The 23138-nt window shown below is 44.8% G+C and overlaps 1 protein-coding gene across 1 annotated transcript in view; it reads left to right on the top strand.

Annotated features, from left to right (window-relative positions):
* The window catches only part of GRM7 (glutamate metabotropic receptor 7), a 519969-nt gene that overhangs the window by 245390 nt on the left and 251441 nt on the right, over window positions 1-23138 (top strand). Inside the window, exons 3-4 of the mRNA XM_075321597.1 lie at window positions 11887-12025; window positions 16325-16479. Of these exons, the coding sequence (XP_075177712.1) occupies window positions 11887-12025; window positions 16325-16479 (294 nt within the window). The remainder of the gene's footprint in view (window positions 1-11886; window positions 12026-16324; window positions 16480-23138) is intronic.

Raw genomic sequence — 23138 nt, 5'->3', positions numbered from 1 at the left:
AACTCCAGTTTATAAGCTGGGTAATTGCTATGCTATGTCACTCATAAATAATAAAATGCAGGAGAACGAGAGTAAAGTGCAAATATAATTACTTTTTATTGAATACACAACAAGGAATAGGACTTAAAAAGTATACACTACAAGGGTATTTTACTCAGGGATAGGTTGTATACTCTACCCAGAAAATTCATAATAGCCGTCCAATTAACCATAAGTTAGACATATAAACATCTATATAAAGTATGGGCTACGAATTTAGAGGGTAAGAGGATTAGATGTTCCAAAGCAGGAGGGGCTGCCTTAAATTGAAGGTACAAGTTTACATCAAACCGTGGTTCCCCACCATATAATGGTAGGAAGTCATGGTGATCAAGCATGGAGCACCGCAAAGGGTTAAATAATGTTGAAAGCCCACTACAAAAGCACTAATAAAACAAACAACCGCAATGTGCAGGGCAAGGAAGTTCTCTTACCTAAAGTGCTGAGTGCAATGTAGTGCAACAAGAAGTTGCGGTGCGACCGGCATGAAAGGAGGCAGTCCCAGTGGTGGTAAAGAAGTATCCCTAAGAGTAGCCAAAGGTCTCCATCCGACGCGCGTTTCGCGGCAATTTGGTAGCTTTATCAAGGTGGAAAACCAGAGTGGTTTTTTTTTGACTCTGGTTTTCCACCTTGATAAAGCTACCAAATTGCCGCGAAACGCGCGTCGGATGGAGACCTTTGGCTACTCTTAGGGATACTTCTTTACCACCACTGGGACTGCCTCCTTTCATGCCGGTCGCACCGCAACTTCTTGTTGCACTACATTGCACTCAGCACTTTAGGTAAGAGAACTTCCTTGCCCTGCACATTGCGGTTGTTTGTTTTATTAGTGCTTTTGTAGTGGGCTTTCAACATTATTTAACCCTTTGCGGTGCTCCATGCTTGATCACCATGACTTCCTACCATTATATGGTGGGGAACCACGGTTTGATGTAAACTTGTACCTTCAATTTAAGGCAGCCCCTCCTGCTTTGGAACATCTAATCCTCTTACCCTCTAAATTCGTAGCCCATACTTTATATAGATGTTTATATGTCTAACTTATGGTTAATTGGACGGCTATTATGAATTTTCTGGGTAGAGTATACAACCTATCCCTGAGTAAAATACCCTTGTAGTGTATACTTTTTAAGTCCTATTCCTTGTTGTGTATTCAATAAAAAGTAATTATATTTGCACTTTACTCTCGTTCTCCTGCATTTTATTCTTAATATGAGTAGTGCTGGCACTCTCCCTACCTCACCTTGGTAGGCTTAGTGCTTATATTTATGGCTCTCCTTGTGAGATACGTGTTGTTAGCTATGTCACTCATCCAGCTGATCAGTCCTCTATTTGTGTAATACCACGTTTCTACTGCAGTGGTCACCCCACGTCTGACCCCTGTGACGACACTTGATCATCAGGGTCGACCAGGTTCTGATTATTAAGGACATATCTCCATGAGACAAGCTCTCTATTTACTGTACCATCGCTTTAAAGGAAAGATCATGAATTGCACAATATTTGATTTTTAGGACATTCACGTATTACTTCGTATTTTTAGGATATGGAGGAGGGGAGAAGAGAGGAAGTGAAATATTTGGTAGTTGGGACCCCAGTTGGTTACACAGCACGAAGTATGATCAAAGCTTTACCCAGATCAAAAGATGCTCAGACAGTGCGGAGCCATGGGGGTCTCCCCCACTGCCATCAAATATATCCCCTACCGCAGTGTGATGGGGCTCATGGATCCATCTACGTCAGAACCGCAGACTAAAAATAGATGGTGGAAGTGTAGAAGCCGGAGACGCTATGGGAAAGCTATACAGGACTATAGCTGGGAACCGTGCACGCTGCAGAGGACAAGGACGATGTACGGAGAGGACGTAAAGGGAATGTATGGAGAGGATTGTATGCAGACGAGATATAGAGAATGTATGGAGAGTAGGTATATAGAGAAAGTATGGAGAAGAGATATAGAGAGAATGTATAAAGAGGAGATATATACAGAATGGATGGAGAGGAGATATATACAGAATGGATGGAGAGGAGATATAGAGAATGTATGGAGAGGAGATATATAGAGAATGTATGGAGAGTAGGTATACAGAGAATAGATGGAGAGGAGATATAGAGAGAATGTATGGAAAATAAATATAGAGAATGTACGGAGAGGAGAGATATAGAGAATGTACGGAGAGGAGAAATACAGAATGGATGGAGAGGAGATATAGAGAATGTACGGAGAGGAGAGATATAGAGAATGTACGGAGAGGACATATATAGAGAATGTACGGAGAGGAGATATAGAGAATGTATGGAGAGGAGAAATACAGAATGGATGGAGAGGAGATTTAGAGAATGTACGGAGAGGAGATATAGAGAATGTATGGAGAAGAGATATATAGAGAATATATGGAGAGTAGGTATACAGAGGAGATATAGAGAGAATGTATGGAAAATAAATATAGAGAATGTATGGAGAGGAGAGATATAGAGAATGTACGGCGAGGAGAAATACAGAATGGATGGAGAGGAGATATAGAGAATGTACGGAGAGGAGAGATATAGAGAATGTACGGAGAGGACATATAGAGAATGTACGGAGAGGAGAAATACAGAATGGATGGAGAGGAGATATAGAGAATGTACAGAGAGGAGATATACAGAATGGATGGAGAGGAGATATACAGAATGGATGGAGAGGAGATATAGAGAATGTATGGAGAGGGGATATAAAGAATGGATGGAGAGGAGATATACAGAATGGATGGAGAGGAAATATAGAGAATATACGGAGAGGAGAAATACAGAATGAATGCAGAGGAGATATAAAGAATGTACGGACAGGAGATATAGAGAATGTATGGAGAGGGGATATACAGAATGGATGGAGAGGAGATATAGAGACTGTATGGAGAGGGGATATACAGAATGGATGGAGAGGAGATATACAGAATGGATGGAGAGGGGATATAGAGAATGTATGGAGAGGCGATATACAGAATGTATGGAGAGGAGATTGTATGGAGAGGGGATATACAGAATGGATGGAGAGGGGATATACAGAATGGATGGAGAGGAGATACAGTGCCTACAAGTAGTATTCAACCCCCTGCAGATTTAGCAGGTTTGATAAGATGCAAATAAGTTAGAGCCTGCAAACTTCAAACAAGAGCAGGATTTATTAACAGATGCATAAATCTTACAAACCAACAAGTTATGTTGCTCAGTTAAATTTTAATAAATTTTCAACATAAAAGTGTGGGTCAATTATTCAACCCCTAGGTTTAATATTTTGTGGAATAACCCTTGTTTGCAATTACAGCTAATAATCGTCTTTTATAAGACCTGATCAGGCCAGCACAGGTCTCTGCAGTTATCTTGGCCCACTCCTCCATGCAGATCTTCTCCAAGTTATCTAGGTTCTTTGGGTGTCTCATGTGGACTTTAATCTTGAGCTCCTTCCACAAGTTTTCAATTGGGTTAAGGTCAGGAGACTGACTAGGCCACTGCAACACCTTGATTTTTTCCCTCTTGAACCAGGCCTTGGTTTTCTTGGCTGTGTGCTTTGGGTCGTTGTCTTGTTGGAAGATGAAATGACGACCCATCTTAAGATCCTTGATGGAGGAGCGGAGGTTCTTGGCCAAAATCTCCAGGTAGGCCGTGCTATCCATCTTCCCATGGATGCGGACCAGATGGCCAGGCCCCTTGGCTGAGAAACAGCCCCACAGCATGATGCTGCCACCACCATGCTTGACTGTAGGGATGGTATTCTTCGGGTCGTATGCAGTGCCATCCAGTCTCCAAACGTCACGTGTGTGGTTGGCACCAAAGATCTCGATCTTGGTCTAATCAGACCAGAGAACCTTGAACCAGTCTGTCTCAGAGTCCTCCAAGTGATCATGAGCAAACTGTAGACGAGCCTTGACATGACGCTTTGAAAGTAAAGGTACCTTACGGGCTCGTCTGGAACGGAGACCATTGCGGTGGAGTACGTTACTTATGGTATTGACTGAAACCAATGTCCCCACTGCCATGAGATCTTCCCGGAGCTCCTTCCTTGTTGTCCTTGGGTTAGCCTTGACTCTTCGGACAAGCCTGGCCTCGGCACGGGTGGAAACTTTCAAAGGCTGTCCAGGCCGTGGAAGGCTAACAGTAGTTCCATAAGCCTGCCACTTCCGGATGATGCTCCCAACAGTGGAGACAGGTAGGCCCAACTCCTTGGAAAGGGTTTTGTACCCCTTGCCAGCCTTGTGACCCTCCACGATCTTGTCTCTGATGGCCTTGGAATGCTCCTTTGTCTTTCCCATGTTGACCATGTATGAGTGCTGTTCACAAGTTTGGGGAGGGTCTTAATTAGTCAGAAAAGGCTGGAAAAAGAGATAATTAATCCAAACATGTGAAGCTCATTGTTCTTTGTGCCTGAAATACTTCTTAATACTTTAGAGGAACCAAACAGAATTCTGGTGGTTTGAGGGGTTGAATTATAAATGACCCTCTGAATAAACTTTTCACAATTTAAAAAAAAAAAAAAATAAAAAAAGAAATAACATTCTTTTTTGCTGCAGTGCATTTCACACTTCCAGGCTGATCTACAGTCCAAATGTCACAATGCCAAGTTAATTCTGAATGTGTAAACCTGCTAAATCTGCAGGGGGTTGAATACTACTTGTAGGCACTGTATATAGAATGTACGGAGAGGAGATATACAGAATGGATGGAGAGGAGATATAAAGAATGTACAGAGAGGAGATATAGAGAATGTACGGAGAGGAGATATAAAGAATGTACGGAGAGGAGATATACAGAATGGATGGAGAAGAGATATAGAGAATGTACGGAGAGGAGATATAGAGAATGTACGGACAGGAGATATAGAGAATGTACGGAGAGGAGATATACAGAATGGATGGAGAGGAGATATAGAGAATGTATGGAGAGGGGATATAGAGAATGTACGGAGAGGAGATATACAGAATGGATGGAGAGGAGATATAGAGAATGTACGGAGAGGAGATATAGAGAATGTACGGAGAGGAGATATAGAGAATGTACGGAGAGGAGATATAAAGAATGTACGGAGAGGAGATATAGAGAATGTACGGACAGGAGATATAAAGAATGTACGGACAGGAGATATAGAGAATGTACGGAGAGGAGATATACAGAATAAATGGAGAGGCGATATATAGAATGTACTGGGAAGAGATATAAAGAATGTACTGGGAGAAGATATAGAAAGAATGTATAGAGAGGAGATATATAGAATGTATGGAGAGGAGATGTATAGAGAATGTACGGAGAGGAGATATATAGAGCATGTATGGAGAGGACATATATAAAGAATGTATGGAGAGGAGATTTAGAGAATGTATAGAGAGGAGATATAGAGAAAGTATGGGAAGGAGATATAGAGAATGTGCAGACAGGATTTAAAGAGAATGTATTGTAAGAAGGTGGCTAAGCACATCATGGAGGGGAGATATGTATCACAGATGTGTTTATCCTCTGTGAGTTAAGACTGGAATTAAGCTCCAGCACATATAGCACTAAGATTGTTACTAGAGTTGGCGAGGGCCAGGTTTAGAGAAGTCAGAGAGATGAGTGGGGCTGGCTACTCACATATCCCCACCTCGGGGTGTGGTATGGTGGACATAAGAGGATGCAGGTGGATTCATTATTTGTCAGTGTGTCAGGGTTGGACTCGGAATATAGAGAAATTATGGAGAGGAGATTTAGAGAATGTATGGATGTGCCAATTGTGGTACGGCTGCAGGCTGCTATTTTTAGGCTGTGGCGGCCCAATAACTCTGGACCTTCCTAGCCTGAGACTATCCGTCATGTGTGTCAGAGTCCGATTGGGAATATAGAAAAATTATGGAGAGGAGATTTAGAACATGTATGGATGTGCCAATTGTGGGATGGCTGCAGGCTACTATTTCTAGGCTGTGGGGGCCCAATAACCCTGGACCTTCCTAGCCTGAGACTATCCGTCTCCAGCTGTCTGCTTTATTTTTCATAGTTATCACAAATAGGCGGGGCCCATACGTGAGAGTGGTGTAATACTCTGACAACATTGTTCCCAGAAGCGAGCTGTGTTTCAGTGAGAGGTTACCGATGCCTAAAAGACCCCTCTGCTTCCAAGGTTACAGATGGTCCATGTTAGACAGGGGTCTAGTAGGGACAATGAATTGAACGTTGCCCCTCTGGGTGCATTGCTCTTTACAAACACATCCGTTGTAATAATCTTCATTTATTGGTAAATCTTACAATTGGGATTGGAACTGATCTATTTCTAAAGTTCATTTCTAATGAAATCTCCATTGAACGCCGCGCAGTTCCGGCCGCAGAGGTGTCACGTTGCCGCTCTCGTTCTTTATGGAGAATTGATAATAAAACTGATGTGATGTGAACGGCGCCCATTTCCCTCATCAATTCTGTAGACTCGAGCTCTTCTAATTAAACGTAGATAGGCTTTCATAACTTCCCCTTGATGCAATCCAACTCAACTACAAAAAAGCTCCGTCAAGAGGATCCATTCAGCCAAATAAGTGGCAAAAAAAAATAATTCGTCTCTATTTCACTTAATTAATAATCCAATTAGGTCGGACGAGAGACGCAACTAAGCAAATCCAGCTGATGAATTAATGTAGCTGTGAATGATGAGACGGGAAAGTAATGAACGACATCGAGACTGCGATGGAACACGACAATGGCGGGGTATAGGAAGTATCCGCAAACGTCGCTCCAACATTTAAAGGGATAGTCCAGTTTAAACATCACCTTGAAGCAATGCAGATTATTACTGACCAGTGGGGAGCTGAGGGTTGTGTTGATTTTGCCGTAGGGTGGAGCTACACATGGGGTGTGCAGCCAAATATCACTGTATGCTGCTGTCATAGGGTGGCAGAGAATAACAGGGTACTGGAGCTCTTACACTGGCCTGCAGGCTAGGGGGGGCCTAGCTGTCCCTGATCCCAGAGATACTCTTGATGGTGAGGACGTCTGGGCCACCTTCCTACCCCTGCTCGTGACCAGCCCTCATCTAGTAGCCCCTACCTAAACCAGGGGGGATTCGGGACAGGAGCGTGTAAACACCAACAGTGATAGACAAACGGGAAAACCAAAACTCTATCAAACAGTATTGTGGCACAGAAAAATCAGACAACAAATGATAAACATGAAAACTAAAGCAGGGAAGAAATAACCAGATCACAGGAGGAATTCCACTGCACACCAAGCAACATGCAATAAATCACCAGACTGGAAAGCAACAGCACACGGACCGGTGTAGCAGAAAGCTATAGTCGGCATAGGAAGACAAATTCCTCCATCATAAAAAGGCAGGGAGTAACTGTGATAGGTCTTCCACAACATGTGATCTAAAAGGTAACCGGAAGGCTAGCAGAAATTAACTCCTGCTAATCTGATGACCAATGAGCACACAGCTGGTCGACGCCCAAGCCTGCCTGTGCAACTCAGAAGCACCGAAGAAAGTATAGTGAGGAGTGTCATAATCTGTGGTCTAAACAGCATCCAAGGTCACCATGACACTGTTGTGTTCACCGTGTGAGTGCTGTATTAGTGGGTCTATTCGACCAAAGGTACTGTTCACTTGCCTGGGGGAGCGAACTGGACCAGCTGCCAAGTCTTCACTACTGACACTGAAGGTGGCAGCAGGTACATGCGCTGGTAAGCAGCTGGCAGAAGGCAGCCGCATGGGATCTGCAGTACCCCGGCAGCTGCGCCACGGACACAGTACAGTCTCTGGTGGAAATGGCTGCCAGAGAAGTGGATCCATCCCGGATGGATAGATGGATACGGCAGCAGTGACCGGCGTGGATACTTGCAGTGGCGGGTATCAGCGTAGATGGAAGCGGCAGCAAACTGGCACAGCACTGAAATATAGATAATGTCAACAGCAGCACTCAGCACAAGGGACCTGAGAACTTCCAACACAACCAACTCGTTGCCCAGGCACCTCCAATAAGGGAAAGGTGCCTTAAGTACCTGCGGCCTCTCAGCTGACCCAAGAGGAACCTCCGGGTTAGGGTACGTTGGCCCTTTAAGAAAAGGGGTATGGCAGCTCTTGCAGCCTTTGGGCAGAAAAAGGATGCCTGTTAGATGTGTACAGCCTCCTGGAGACAGCAGCATGGACCAGGGACGGGGTGTTCACCGCAGGACGGCCAGACGGGTGAGAGAGCTCAGTGAGTCCAGAGCAACGCACCGTGTGACAATTGCGTAACAGGTCACCGTGACCAGCAAGCTGCAAAAAGTCAGAGTCTTTGTGCCTTCATTGTATAGCACCCATTGTCCTGCAATTTTTGGCTTGTAACTTGTTTCCTGGTAAAAGTCTCCATCTTACGGGTAATGATTGTTGCCTATGAGGCATGCCATGGCACCCACTGAAATCACCAGTGGTCCTCCAGGGTGCAGTGCTTGAGGAGGTCCTTTTCTTTCGTTAATAGCAGAAGTCCACAAAAGGGCCCCTTCCAGGGCCCTTTTCTTCCTGTGTCCACCAGTGGCCCCTTCTATCAGTGATATGTGACCTCACAGGGCAAATAAAAAGTAAGTGACCCTTTCCAAACTCGGATGATCATTGCTGGACTTTGAGAGGTTGTGCCACGTTTAATATTAGAGGGTTAGTCCACAAGGCTCCACAGATACATCATGGGTATTGGGTCAGTCCCCCATTAGATTGGGTGAAACTGCATCCAATGGGGTCTTCACTACGAATTAATAGAGGCGATGAACATGCATTGACCTCACTATACACGGGGTATTCGACAGCAGGGACGTGTGAGACTGCTGCCATCATCTGAGTCCATGGGAAGGAGAAAGATGGGGACATCTCCATTAAGGACAACCAGAGGTTAAAGCTGAAGATCCTGGACCCAATGCGCCATAGTCCTTATATTGTTGGGGTTGTTTTTTGTCTGCAGCTATTTACAGACATCTATTTATAAGTTCCCATCAAACATTCAGGAAAACGACGGTAAAAAGTCCTTTAAAGATGAGGGTTCCTAAACCAAAGCAAGACAGCAAACTACAAGTCATAACCGCGAAAACATAAACTTTAATTAAGTTGCATTAAACTCACCATCGGACCCAGAGAGATTTTATGATGAGTTAATAAAAGTTTATATGTGAAGTGAATGCAGAGCACCATGAAAACGTATTTTACTTCCACTATGGATGCGAATGTATTATATTTGTGCTTTAGAAAAGAGGTGGCGCCTGACAGTGATGAGGACAGAGGGCAAAAGTTTACAGGTCGTATATAAAATCAAAAGTCTGAGTTATGAAAATACCGGATGTCAGGGCATGAATATAGAGGAATACGTTTATTTACTCTTTTTGATGGTCATAATAAAAGTAGAGAAGAGGAGAAGATACTTTGTTCAAAACATTAAGAAGCTCCTACTCTGCACTCACCTGTATTAATTGCACCTGTTTGGACTCATTACCTTTATAAAAGACACCTGTCCACACAATAAATCATACTCCACCCTCTCCACCATGGCCAAGACCAAATAGCTGTCTAACGACACCATGGACAAAATTGTAGACCTGCACAAGGCTGGGATGAGCTACAGGACAATGGGCAAGCAGCTTGGTGAGAAGGCAACAACTGTTGGCACAATTATTATAAAATTGAAAAAAACACAAGATGACTGGCAATCTTGCTCCATCAGGGTCTCCATGCAAAATCTCACCTCATATTGTATGGATGATTCTGAGAAAGGTCAGGAATCAGCTCAGAACTACACAGGAGGACCTAGTCAATGACCTGAAGAGAGCTGGGACCACAGTCTCAAAGATTACCATTATTTACACTATGCCGTCATGGATTAATATCCTGCAGGACACGAAAGGTCCCCCTGCTCACGCCAGAACACATGTCCAGGCCCATTTGAAGTTCGCCAGTGACCAGCTGGATGATCCAGAGATGGTATGGGGTCAGATGAGACCAAAATAGAACTTTTTGGTATCAACTCCACTTACTGTCTTTGGCGGAAGAAGGCTGGGTACAGATCCAAGAACACCCTCCCAACCGTGAAGCATGGCGGTGGAAACATCATACTTTGGGGGTACTTTTCTGCAAAAGGGACAGAACGACTGCACCGTACTGAAGGGAAGATGGATGGAGTCATGTATGGCTAGATTTTGGCCAACAACCTCCTTCCCTCAGTAAGACCATTGAAGATGGGTCATGGCTGGGTCTTCCAGCATGACAAGGATCCGAAACAAACAACCAGGGCAACTAAGGAGCGGCTCCGTAAGAAGCATTTCAAGGTCCTGGAGTGGCCTAGCCAGTCTCCAGACCTGAACCCAATAGAAAATCTTTGTAGGAGCTAAAATTCAATGTTGCCCAGTGACAACCCCGAAACCTGAAAGATCTGGAGGAGATCTGTATGGAGGAGTCGGCACAATCCCTGCTGCAGTGTGTGCAAACCTGGTCAACAACGACCGGAAACGTCCAACCTGTGTAACTGCAAACAAAGGTTTCTACCAAATATTAAGTTCTGTTTTTCTAGTGTATCAAATACTTATTTCATGCAATAAAATGCAAATTGCGGTAATTATTCAAAAATCATACAATGGGATTTTCTGGATTTTTTTTATTCTCTGTCACAGTTAAAGTTACCTACGATAAAAATTACAGACCTCTCTATTCTATGTAGCGGGGAAAAGTTGCAAAAGCGGCAGAGGATCAAATTCTTATTTTACCCACTATACATACAGTGAGTGCAGATCTACCGTATTATGCAGTCTGTGTTTGCGATGATAATTTTATTATTGAACCTCTCCAGGGCTGTCATCACTCCAAAAGGTTAATAACCCTGAGACCTGAATAGTTAAGGAAGTAACAGTGCACGTTTGTCTTCTGTAGGAGAATACAGTATAAATGTGTGTAGAGTTTTTGGCTCCTAAGTGAAAAATGGAAATTTTCCATCTCAATCTTTTAATTTGTTACAGTGAGAATCAAAACCAAACAGCTCAATGTACAAAATACATTTCTGACATTTCCATACAAACCTTCAGTGATCAATATGGTAATAGCCAAACTTCTCTTCAGTACCAAGGCAGGAGGTTTGGGAGTTGACTACTACTATAATACTGCCCCCTATGTACAAGAATATAACTACTATAATACTGCCCCTATGTACAAGAATATAACTACTATAATACTGCCCCTATGTATAAAAATATAACTACTATAATACTGCTCCCTATGTACAAGAGTATAACTACTATAATACTGCCCCCTATGTACAAGAATATAACTACTATAATACTGCCCTCTATGCACGAGAATATAACTACTATAATACTGCCCCTATGTACAAGAATGTAACTGCTATAATACTGCCCCCTATGTACAAGAATGTAATTACTATAATACTGCTCCTATGTACAAGAATATAACTGCTATAATACTGCCCCTTATGTACAAGAGTATAACTACTATAATACTGCCCCTATGTATAAGAATATAACTACTATAATACTGCCCCTATGTACAAGAATATAACTACTAAAATACTGCCCCCTATGTACAAGAATGTAATTACTATAATACTGCTCCTATGTACAAGAATATAACTGCTATAATACTGCCCCATATGTACAAGAATATTACTACTATAATACTGCTCCTATGTACAAGAATATAACTACTATAATACTGCCCCCTATGTACAAGAATGGAATTACTATAATACTGCTCCTATGTACAAGAATATAACTGCTATAATACTGCCCCCTATATACAAGAATGGAATGTAACTATCTTCTATAATATAGTTCATTCTCTTAATTATTTGGCCTTTCTAACTGTTTTGCGTCTTTTCTCTTTTTCAGGAGGACTTTGTATCGCTCAGTCTTTGAAAATACCGAACGATCGGAAATCCAGTGATTACGACAAGCTGGTGAAGCAGCTGCTGGAGACGCCTCAGGCGCGGGCCGTGGTTGTCTTCGCCGTTGACGACAATGATATCAGGTAATGGACAGATTGGGTGGAATTGATGCGGATACGGTGTATGTTTCGCAGGATCTTGTCATGTTCTAAGGAAAATTAATATCTGACATTTCAGACAAAGTGAAGGCTCGTGAAACCTTCTGAATCATTAAATCAATTCCATCTGCTGAAAATACGAGGATCATTAGTAATCTACAGACAGGTGCAATTAGCAGCTATTTTGCTTGCAGTCTATTCCCCGTCTCCTTGCTGCATTGTATCTTTCATCTTCTGAGCTCTCACATTGCACATTCGCTTTATATCTTCTACGTGTCACAACCGGCTTGCAAAATGGTTGATAAGCGGCAAGATCATTGTGCACCGGTCTATGCAGCACTGTGCACCGGTCTATGCAGCACTGTGCACCGGTCTATGCAGCACTGTGCAGCGGTCTATGCAGCACTGTGCACCGGTCTATGCAGCACTGTGCAGCGGTCTATGCAGCACTGTGCAGCGGTCTATGCAGCACTGTGCACCGGTCTATGCAGCACTGTGCACCGGTCTATGCAGCACTGTGCACCGGTCTATGCAGCACTGTGCACCGGTCTATGCAGCACTGTGCACCGGTCTATGCAGCACTGTGCACCGGTCTATGCAGCACTGTGCACCGGTCTATGCAGCACTGTGCACCGGTCTATGCAGCACTGTGCACCGGTCTATGCAGCACTTGTCGATGGAGGTTTGGAAGTCAATAATAGCATTATCCACCCAACTTTCTTGCCTTCTACCCTGCCAAGATGTAGATCATTCGCAACCGGTCCGTTTCCTTGCAGGATCAAAGATGGTGGATGATGTCACCGTGCTGCTTGGAGACTGAGGAAGAAATGAGGGTGGCTTCCTTGGTGGCCGACGTTGCAGCTGTCATCGATCAACAGCTAAGGGCATCCATCTCCACTCTTCATTGTGACACCCTTAAAGCATACTCTGCTGATTGAAGGGGAGGCTAGAAGATTTAGTGGATACCTGAATGTAGAAGACCAAGGAAAGGAGAAGAAGACTTATGCGGGCCTCACACGCTACGATATATCGGGCGATATGTCGGCGGGGTCACGTCGTTAGTGACGCACATCCGACATCGTTAGACATATCGTAGCGTGTGACAGCTACGAGCGACGGTGAACGAGCAAAAATACTCACCTTATCGTTGCTCGTTGACACGTCGCTCATTATCAAAAAGTCGTTCCTCCTTCTGTGCTCCGGTTGTTCATCGTTCCCGAGGCAGCACATATTGCTCCGTGTGACACCCCGAGAACGATGAACTGCAGCTTACCTGCGTCCCGCCGGTGGGCGGGATGTTTACGTCTCGCTCATCTCCACCCCTCCGCTTGTATTGGACGGCGGCTGTGTGACGTCACTGTGACGCCAAACGTCCCTCCCCCTTCAGGAAGAGGATGTTCGCAGCCCACAGCGAGGTCGTCTGGGAGGTAAGTACGTGTGACGGGCTTAATGACTTTGTGCGCCATGGGCAACAAATTGCTCGTGACGCACAAACGACGGGGGCGGGTACGATCGCTCGTGCAATCGTACGATAGAGCGTCCCATGTGACACCCGCAATAGAGTATCGAGTGCAGACCTAAATAAGGGATGACCATGTTGGAGGACCAATCCAAGTTTTGCCAAGCCATGCTTTAGACTGGATATATGCGGAAGCTTGGACTAGTGATCTCATCGGTGGGGTGGGCTAAAGCTATGACCACCCACACTCACTACATGGTCTTCAATGACTCTTTCCACCAAAAATCTATGTATACAATTAATACCCAAAGATGTAAAGTAACCAGTCAAGCAATGGTGTCCTGTCTCACCCCCTAAGGACATACCTATGATACCTAACACTAGGTTACTAATTCTTATCTTATGGGTTGTAATGTCTCAGTCAACTGTGAAAGAACATCACTGATGATGAAATATCACCAAAGATGAAGCCATCACTCTACATATGGGGAAATACCAAGTAAATGGCAAAAAGGGAGGGAAGGCAAGAGGGAAACCCTGTGTCTAGGGAAGGGGGAGATGGTGACCCATGATCCAACCTTCCGCTGGCTCCTCTTACAACCCTAGATAGGTTCCGCACCTATGTGCTGTGCAAGATACCTGGCCGTGGTTGACCATGATCGCCTTAAGGCTACTTTACACGCTGCGATATCGGTCCCGATATCGCTAGCGTGGGTACCCGCCCCCATCTGTTGTGCGACATGGGCAAATCGCTGCCCGTGCCGCACAACATCGCGCATACCCGTCACACATACTTACCTGCCCGGCGACGTCGCTGTGACCGGCGAACCGCCTCCTTTCTAAGGGGGCGGTCCGTGTGGCGTCACAGCGACGTCACTGAGCGGCCGCCCAATAGAAGCGGAGGGGCGGAGATGAGTGGCCGGAACATCCCACCCACCTCCTTCCTTCCTCATAGCGGCCGGGACGCAGGTAAGGAGAGGTTCCTCGTTCCTGCGGTGTCACACGGAGCGATGTGTGCTGCCGCAGGAGCGACGAACTACATCGTTACTGCTGCAGTAACGATAATCGAGAATGGACCCCCATGTCACCGATGAGCGATTTTGCACGTTTTTGCAACGATGCAAAATCGCTCATCGGTGTCATACGCAGCAACATCGCTAATGCGGCCGGATGTGCGTCACAATTTCCGTGACCCCAACGACTCCGCATTAGCGATGTCGCAGCGTGTAAAGCCCCCTTTAGTTAGGTTCCGCACCTATACGCTGAGCAGTATACCTGGCCCTGGCTAACCCTTATCACCCTAGATAGGTTCCCCACCTATGCGCTGAGCAGGATACCTGGCCCTGGCTGACCTTGACCACCCTAGATAGGTTCTGCACCTATTCGCCAAGCAAGATACCTGATCCTGGCTGACCCTGAACTGGACCGTAGGTAAGCAACAGATGGGATGAGCGCTTAGTCAACCCATCTAAGCTCTAAAGAAAACACAGGAAGCCCAAAAAAGGGGAAGTGAACAAGCAACATATCTCCAAGAAGACTCAGGAAGTGGAACAGCAAAAAACAATGTTTCTCCAGATGAATACAAGGTGACTGCTTGCACTCAAACTGTATAGTAATTTAACTCAATCACCAGCAAACACCAGGGGGAACTGGGGGGATTAAGGACACAAGGGGAAGTGATGATGATAAACAGCTGAAAGGTGAGGAAATCCGCAGGGTCCTAAAAGTAAAGGGATTAACCCCGAGCAGAGAAGATATATAGGATACTATTTACACCACAGCAGAAAGACTAGAATGTCAGGGAGCAGTTTGTGTTACCAAATGCTACGACCTTCTACAGCCGGACACCACAGGACTGTCTGTCAACCGTGACACATGCGTGACAGAAGGTTTGTGAGGAGAACATAACATTGAAGCATATTATTGTTGGTAATATAAGTGAGCGGGTTGCAGTGCCCCATCTAGAGCAATATACCCCTTTGGTGCTATCATCTTGCTTTAGCTTTCGTTGGGAGAAATCAAGTTGGCCTATGTGATGCTAGTCGCTACTTACAAATACTATAGATGGATGGGTAGTCAGCCATGCTGGTCTCAGGAAACTGGAGCACACGTCAGGACACAGAGAGCAAGCAGAAACGCAGTTAAGTCACAGGCCGAGGGTCAGAATTCCAGGAGAGTACGAATTAGATTCAGGGAGCAGACAGAGACGTGGTCAGGTAAATGGTCAGAAGCCAGGAGGTAACGACAAGAACAGGGAGCTGGCAGAGAGGAGTCAATAAACAGTCTGGGGTAAGAAAACTTAGATCAGAACACAAGCACAAACACAAGCCAACAGCACAACTCCAGAACCAGAGAGTACTACTGGCAAGGTTCTGGGAGAGTATGCTGAATGAAGCAGAGCAATTACCAGAAAGATGAAACACCTGAGTAATCAGCACCTCCCAGAACCTGCATGGAAACCTGTGCTGCAAAACAATCTGTCAGCTAGTGCTCAAAGAAACACAGCAGAGCATCTCCTAATGCAAGATGCACAAAGGAAACATGTCACTGCCGGCTCTGTAGTTCAGGAAGGCGCGGCAGAGCATCACCTGTGTGCAAGATGCTCTGCATAGAGGAATCGTGACAGCCTATTAGTCAAGGGGCTGACCTGGTGTTTCTTAAGTGAAGCCAATAGTGTCGCCTTTGGTTTGGTGTTGTAGAGCTCTTGGTAGTCAAGTCGGACACTGACCACTTACTTATGGCTTATCCTACTGATGTATGCATGCTTGACATTTGCTCTGTGCGGGGTTATTACGGCTGTTACATGGCTTGTTCATCTTTCCCAGACAGGTTTTGGCTGCAGTAGAGAGAGCCGATAAAGTGGGACACTTCATCTGGGTAGGGTCGGACAGCTGGGGCTCCAAATTTGGTCCAATCAGTCACCTTGAAGACGTGGCAGAAGGTGCCATCACCATCCTGCCCAAGCGTGCCACCATCGAAGGTAAGTCAGGACGTTTTGTCTGTCCCTTCATGTCTGCAGAACGAGGTTTGCCGGGGACAGGCAGTTTCGCACATAATGAAGGCCGCTGAGCTATGATGGGGGGGCGAGCACATCGCGCTGCATCGACAAATGGAAAAAACTACAATGAGCTTCTGCGTAGCGGTTTCTATGGAGACTTGTTCTACTTTGGTACAAAATTCAAAGTTCATTTCATTAGTCGTGCAGCATGGAGAGGGCAACGTATCTGAAAGCTTCGGGTGCCGTAAAACACAAATATGAGAGCGGACCATGAGTAACGACCAAGTGCAACGAGGACGGCGGCCCGGATGAATTTTCCATAGCTCGAATTGGGGGCCATGACCCTTGCGCCTCTCATTTTAATAATTAATTCTCGCTGTCTAATTGGTGGGTGTTCCTCGGTGCCAACTGTCTGATGGAAATATCAAAAGTCCAAGAGGGAAGAGAGTGAGGTCACGGCAACATTGTGTCACCGGGCGAAGACGATGGCGAGCGCCGTCTCTCAAGGACGTTCTGTAATATATTCACAGTTCTCAGAGGGGGGAAAAAGCTTCATCAGGCAGTTTTTGTTGAACATCTCGGCTTCATTCAGTCTCGAATCTCAAATATCAGATTTCCATGAAAATGTGCTAAGTGCACTGGGGTGATAGAGGAAAATACCATAAACTGATGGTGACCTTCAGTAGGGCGAACTAGAGAAATCGAGAGGATTATTAATTAGACACATTTGGTGAACCACTCTGGCAGGATCCATATACATAGGGTCCATATGGTATTATATGTGTAGCGTCAGTGTCCCTGCAGGGATGCCGACTTACTACCGCCGCCGCCGGGTTGCATCCTCTCCCGCAGCTCCACGGCAAGCCCATGTGCTGGTCTGCCTCCCTCTCCACTCGAGACCTGTTTACATGGCACAGGCTCCCTGTGAACCAGCCTAGTATGCGCATGCATGCACTGGCCCTCCTCTTAAAGATGGTGGCTGAGAGCCACTGTGTATTTAAGGCACCCTCCCATTAGAGGAGGTGCCCTCGCAATGCCTTTAGTTTGTCAGTCAGTATCCATCCTGCTACCTAGTTAGTCGTCAGGTCCTAAGCTCCTGTCCCATTATCCCCATGTCTGTCACTTGTACCTGCCTTCCAATACCTAACTCCCTCCCATGCCCACCATATCTGTCTGTACCCACCTGCCTGTTTGCCTCAGTCATCCTGCCTGCACCTGAGTCCATCACCTGTCCTGGGGGTCAACTGCCAAAGTCCCAATCACTGCCATGGGAGTGGTACCTGACATCCACCTTGTGGTAGGCACTTAGTTAAGCCCCTCCCACTAAAGGGTAAGCCCTGGTCCCCCCTGTGGTCCAGTGTGTTTACTAACCACGCTCGCTACCCCTACATGGGCCGTCAGTGTTACATTATGAAAGCTGTATTGGCACCTCATGAGGCACCAATTCTTACCTAGCATCATGCTCTTCTTACCTAGCAGCGCCCCATTATTACCTAGTAGTGCCCCATTATTACCTGGTAGCGCCCTATTCATACCTAGGAGCGCCCCATTCTTACCTAGTAACACCCCATTCTTACCTAGAACCACTCCAGTTTTACCTAGTAGCACCCCATTATTACCTAAGAGCACCCCATTCTTAACTAAGAGCACCCATTCCATTCTAACTTAGGATCACCCTATTCTTATCTATGAGCACCCTATTCTTACTCAGAGCACCCTGTTCTTACCTAAGAGCACTCCATTATTACCTAGGAGCACCTCATTCTTACCTAAAAGCACCCAATTTTTACCTAAGATGATGATAATAATAATAATAATATTTATTTACATACTCATTGCAGATGTTGCTAACCACTGAGCCACCGTGCTGCCCATCACCCCATTCTTACCAAGGATCCCCCCATTCTTACCTAGTAGCACTCCATTCTTACATAGGAGCACTCCGTTTTTACATAGGAGCACCCAATTATTACCCAAGAGCACCCCATTATTACTAAATAGCACCTCATTCTTACCTAACAGCACCTCATTCTTACCTAACAGCACCTCATTCTTACCTAACAGCACCCCATTCTTACTTAGGAGCACCCCATTCTTACTTAGGAGCACCCCATTCTTACTTAGGAGCACCCCATTCTTATGTAAGAGTACCTCATTCTTACCTAAGAGCACCCCCTTTTTACCTAGGAGCACCTAATTCTTTGGATCACCCCATTCTTTCGTTAGAGCACCCCATTCTTACCTAAGAGCACTGTATTCTTACCTAGGATCACCCCATTCTTACCCAAGAGCATCCCATTCTTACCTAGGAGCACCCCATTATTACCTAGGAGCACCCCATTATTACCTAGGAGCACCCCATTATTACTTAGGAGCACTACATTATTATCTAGGTGCGCCCCATTCTTGGTTAAGAGCACCCAATTGTTATCTAGCATCACCACATTCTTACGTAGGAGCACCATATTATTACCTGGGAGCACCCCATTCTTATCTAAGATCTTATCTAAGACCCCTTTCTTACCTAGGATCACCCCTTTCTTACTTAAGAGCACCCCGTTTTTACCTAGGAGCACCCCATTATTACCTAAGCAAACCACATTACGTAAGAGCACCCCAAATTGTATCTAAGTGCAATGCTACTAATTTAAAAGGAATCTGTCACCAGATTTTTGCTCCCTCATCTGAGAGCGGCATAATATAGAGACAGAGACCCTGATTCCAGCGATGTGTCACTTACTGAGCTGTTTGCTGCCATTTTGATAAAATCAATGTTTTCTCTGATGCAGATCTAGCAGTTATACAGAGATCATGAATATGCTGGACTACCTGCAGCACACCAAGTAGTCCTGTAATGATAATCTACTGCTAATTAAACAGTGATGTTATCAAAACTACACTAAGCAGCTCAGTAAGTGATTGCTGGAAATAGGATCTCTGTCTCTACGTTATGCTGCTCTCAGATTAGGTAGCAAAAACCTGGTGACAGATTCTCTTTAACCCCTTAACGACCGCTGGCCGTAACATTATGTCCTACTCCTAAGCCATATAGATGTAATCACCGGTGGCTGCTGCCGGCAGCCGGCGGCAATCCGCGCACATGTCAGCTGATTTAAACAGCTGACGTGTGCCTCGCAGGCACAGGTGAATCTGCCATCCACCCGTGCCTGTTAACCCCTTAAATCGCGCTGTCAAAATGTGACAGCGTGATTTAAATCCCCACCGTGGTAAATATTCACTCACCCAGCTCTATCAGTGGCGCTGTGACGTGATCACTGTGAGCCTATGGTTGTCATGGTAGCACAGGGTCATGTGATGACTCCTGTAGCTCACATAACTCACTTCCTGTTTCACCCGGCCAAGTGCTGCTTGTAACAAGAGGTGAGTATTTCTGGTGATCACAGCTGTGCAGCTCTGATCTACAGAAATGAATGAGTGATCAGACTGCTGATCCTTATAGTCCTCTAAGGGAACTAGTAAAATAAAAAAAAGTTTTAAAAAAATTAAAAAAAAACCTAAAAGTTCAAATTACCCTTATTGAAAATTAAAGAGTTAAAAAGATAACAGATTTACACACATTTGGTATCTCCGCATTCAGAAATGCCCGATCTATCAAAATATAAAATCAATCAATCTGATCTGTAAACGACGTAGCGGCAAAAAAATTCCAGAAGCTAAAATTAGATTTTTTTGGTCACCGCACATTTTGTGCAAAATGCAATAACAGGCGATCAAAACGTAGCATCGGCACAAAAGTGGTACCATTAGAAACATCAGCTTGAGACACAAAAAATAAACCATCACTGAGCCAGAGATCCCGTAAAATGAGAACGCTATTGGTTGCGGAAAATAGCGCAAAAAAGTACGCCACTTTTTTGGAGAACCTTCTGAATTTTTTTTTAACCCCTTGGATAAAAGTAAAACTATACATATTTGGTGTCTACGAACTCGCACCGACCTGAGACATCAAACCCACACATCAGTTTTACCATATAGTGAACAAGGTGAATAAAATATCCCAAAAACCATCATGCAATTGCACTTTTTTTTAAAAAATCTTTTCCACTTGGTTGAAAGCCAACATAGGAGATGTTTATGTGGCCACCTGACAATATGGCACCTGGTGTTACCGGTGGATGGTGGCCATGACCCACCATGTGGTTGCCCTGCGGTGGTCCGGACAGGTAAAGCTGTTACCTGTCTGATGGGGGAGGCGTCTCGCCCCCGTTAATTATCCCGCAGTGTCGTCTCTGTTGTTGTTACATGCTAATGAATCAGAGCGAAATTAGAAGAGACGCGTTTAATGTCACCGTTTCATCATCTAATATGAAGCATCTGCTCCGGAGAACGCAACAGACGATTTGTTTTAAGGCTTGAAAATACGCCTGTCATTTACAAAGCCTAAGAAGGTGGGGGGAGGGGGAGCGGCGTTCACGGGGAAACCTTGGCTCCGGTGACTTGAAAGAGGAAGCGTTTTGAGGAGCGCTGCTCTGCGCAGGCCACGGGGCTAATAGGAATATTAATGAATCCAATTTATCTCAAGGGCTTAAAATGTCACTGGAAAACACTGGGTCGCCCGGTTCTGACGCTGCCGTAATGAGAGCGGGTGAATGACAAGTGGCCACCGGCTTTGTAAATTAGCAGCGGAAAACATTGCAGCCTTGATGTTTCCTGACCCGAAGCCACAACTAAAGGGGAACTCCGAACTGACTTATTTCTTTGAGTAAAGATTCCTAAGGGAACATCAGGCATAATAAGTAAATATCCCACTAAGAAAAGTCCTCACCATTTTCAAGGTCTCTGCTTGCTGTCAGTGAACAGGAACCTCTTTCTTTACATCTGGAGGCAAGAATCCTATACAAACTGAATACTGAAAATAAAGTGTTCTAAAAGTTTGTTAAAATGTCATCTATTCCCCGACACACAGGATTTAGCCAACGATTTGATGCATTGTAGTAAACGATCAGAGTAGGAAGGAGGGGTGTTGTGTTTGGCTGATGGGTCGTGTAAACTGGATACAATTGTAACAGATGTGACCAGTCTAAGGCGCACTTTGCACACTACGACATCGCAAGCCGATGCTGCGATGCCGAGCGCGATAATCCCCGCCCCCGTTGCAGCAGCGATATCTTGTGATAGCTGCCGTAGCGAACATTATCGCTACGGCAGCTTCACATGCACTCACCTGTCCTGCGACGTCGCTCTGGCCGGCGACCCGCCTCCTTATTAAGGGGGCGGGTCGTGTGGCGTCACAGTGACGTCACACAGCAGGCGGCCAATAGGAGCGGAGGGGCGGAGATGAGCGGGACGTAAACATCCCGCCCACCTCCGTCCTTCCGCATAGCCGGCGTGAGCCGCAGGACGCAGGTAAGGAGATGTTCCTCGCTCCTGCAGCTTCTCACACAGCGATGTGCGCTGCCGCAGAAACGAGGAACAACATCATAACATCGGTCCTTCCGAAATTATGGAAATGATCGACGCTACACCGATCATACGATTTGGACATTTTTGCGCTCCTTAATCGTATCAAAAAGGATTTACACACTACGATGTCGACTGTGACGCCGGATGTGCGTCACTTTCGATTTGACCCCACCGACATCGCAGCTGTGATGTCGTAGTGTGCAAAGTGCCCCTAAAGGCAATGATAGGATAATTGATAGATAGATGGATGGATAGATAGACAGAAGGATACATAGATAGATAGATGGATGGATAGATAGACAGAAGGATACATAGATAGATAGAAGGATACATAGATAGATAGATGGATACATAGATAGATAGAAGGTTACATAGATAGAAGGATACATAGATAGAAGGATACATAGATAGATAGAAGGTTACATAGATAGAAGGATACATAGATAGATAGGATACATAGATAGAAGGATACATAGATAGATAGAAGGATACATAGATAGATAGAAGGATACATAGATAGATAGAAGGATACATAGATAGATAGAAGGATACATAGATAGATAGATAGATAGATAGAAGGATACATAGATAGATAGACAGAAGGATACATAGATAGACAGAAGGATACATAGATAGATAGATGGATACATAGATAGATAGAAGGTTACATAGATAGAAGGATACATAGATAGATAGGATACATAGATAGAAGGATACATAGATAGATAGAAGGTTACATAGATAGAAGGATACATAGATAGATAGGATACATAGATAGAAGGATACATAGATAGATAGAAGGATACATAGATAGATAGAAGGATACATAGATAGATAGAAGGATACATAGATAGATAGAAGGATACATAGATAGATAGATAGATAGATAGAAGGATACATAGATAGATAGATAGAAGGATACATAGATAGATAGACAGAAGGATACATAGATAGACAGAAGGATACATAGATAGATAGAAGGATGCATAGATAGATAGTAGGATACATAGATAGATAGATAGATAGATAGAAGGATACATAGATAGATAGAAGGATACATAGATAGGATACATAGATAGATAGATAGAAGGATACATAGATAGATAGACAGAAGGATACATAGATAGAAGGATACATAGATAGATAGAAGGATACATAGATAGATAGTAGGATACATAGATAGATAGAAGGATACATAGATAGATAGACGGATACAT

The sequence above is a fragment of the Anomaloglossus baeobatrachus genome, chromosome 8 (assembly GCF_048569485.1).
Source record: "Anomaloglossus baeobatrachus isolate aAnoBae1 chromosome 8, aAnoBae1.hap1, whole genome shotgun sequence".
NCBI classification, from domain to species: Eukaryota; Metazoa; Chordata; class Amphibia; order Anura; family Aromobatidae; genus Anomaloglossus; species Anomaloglossus baeobatrachus.
This window is presented reverse-complemented; position numbering and strand designations above follow the sequence as displayed.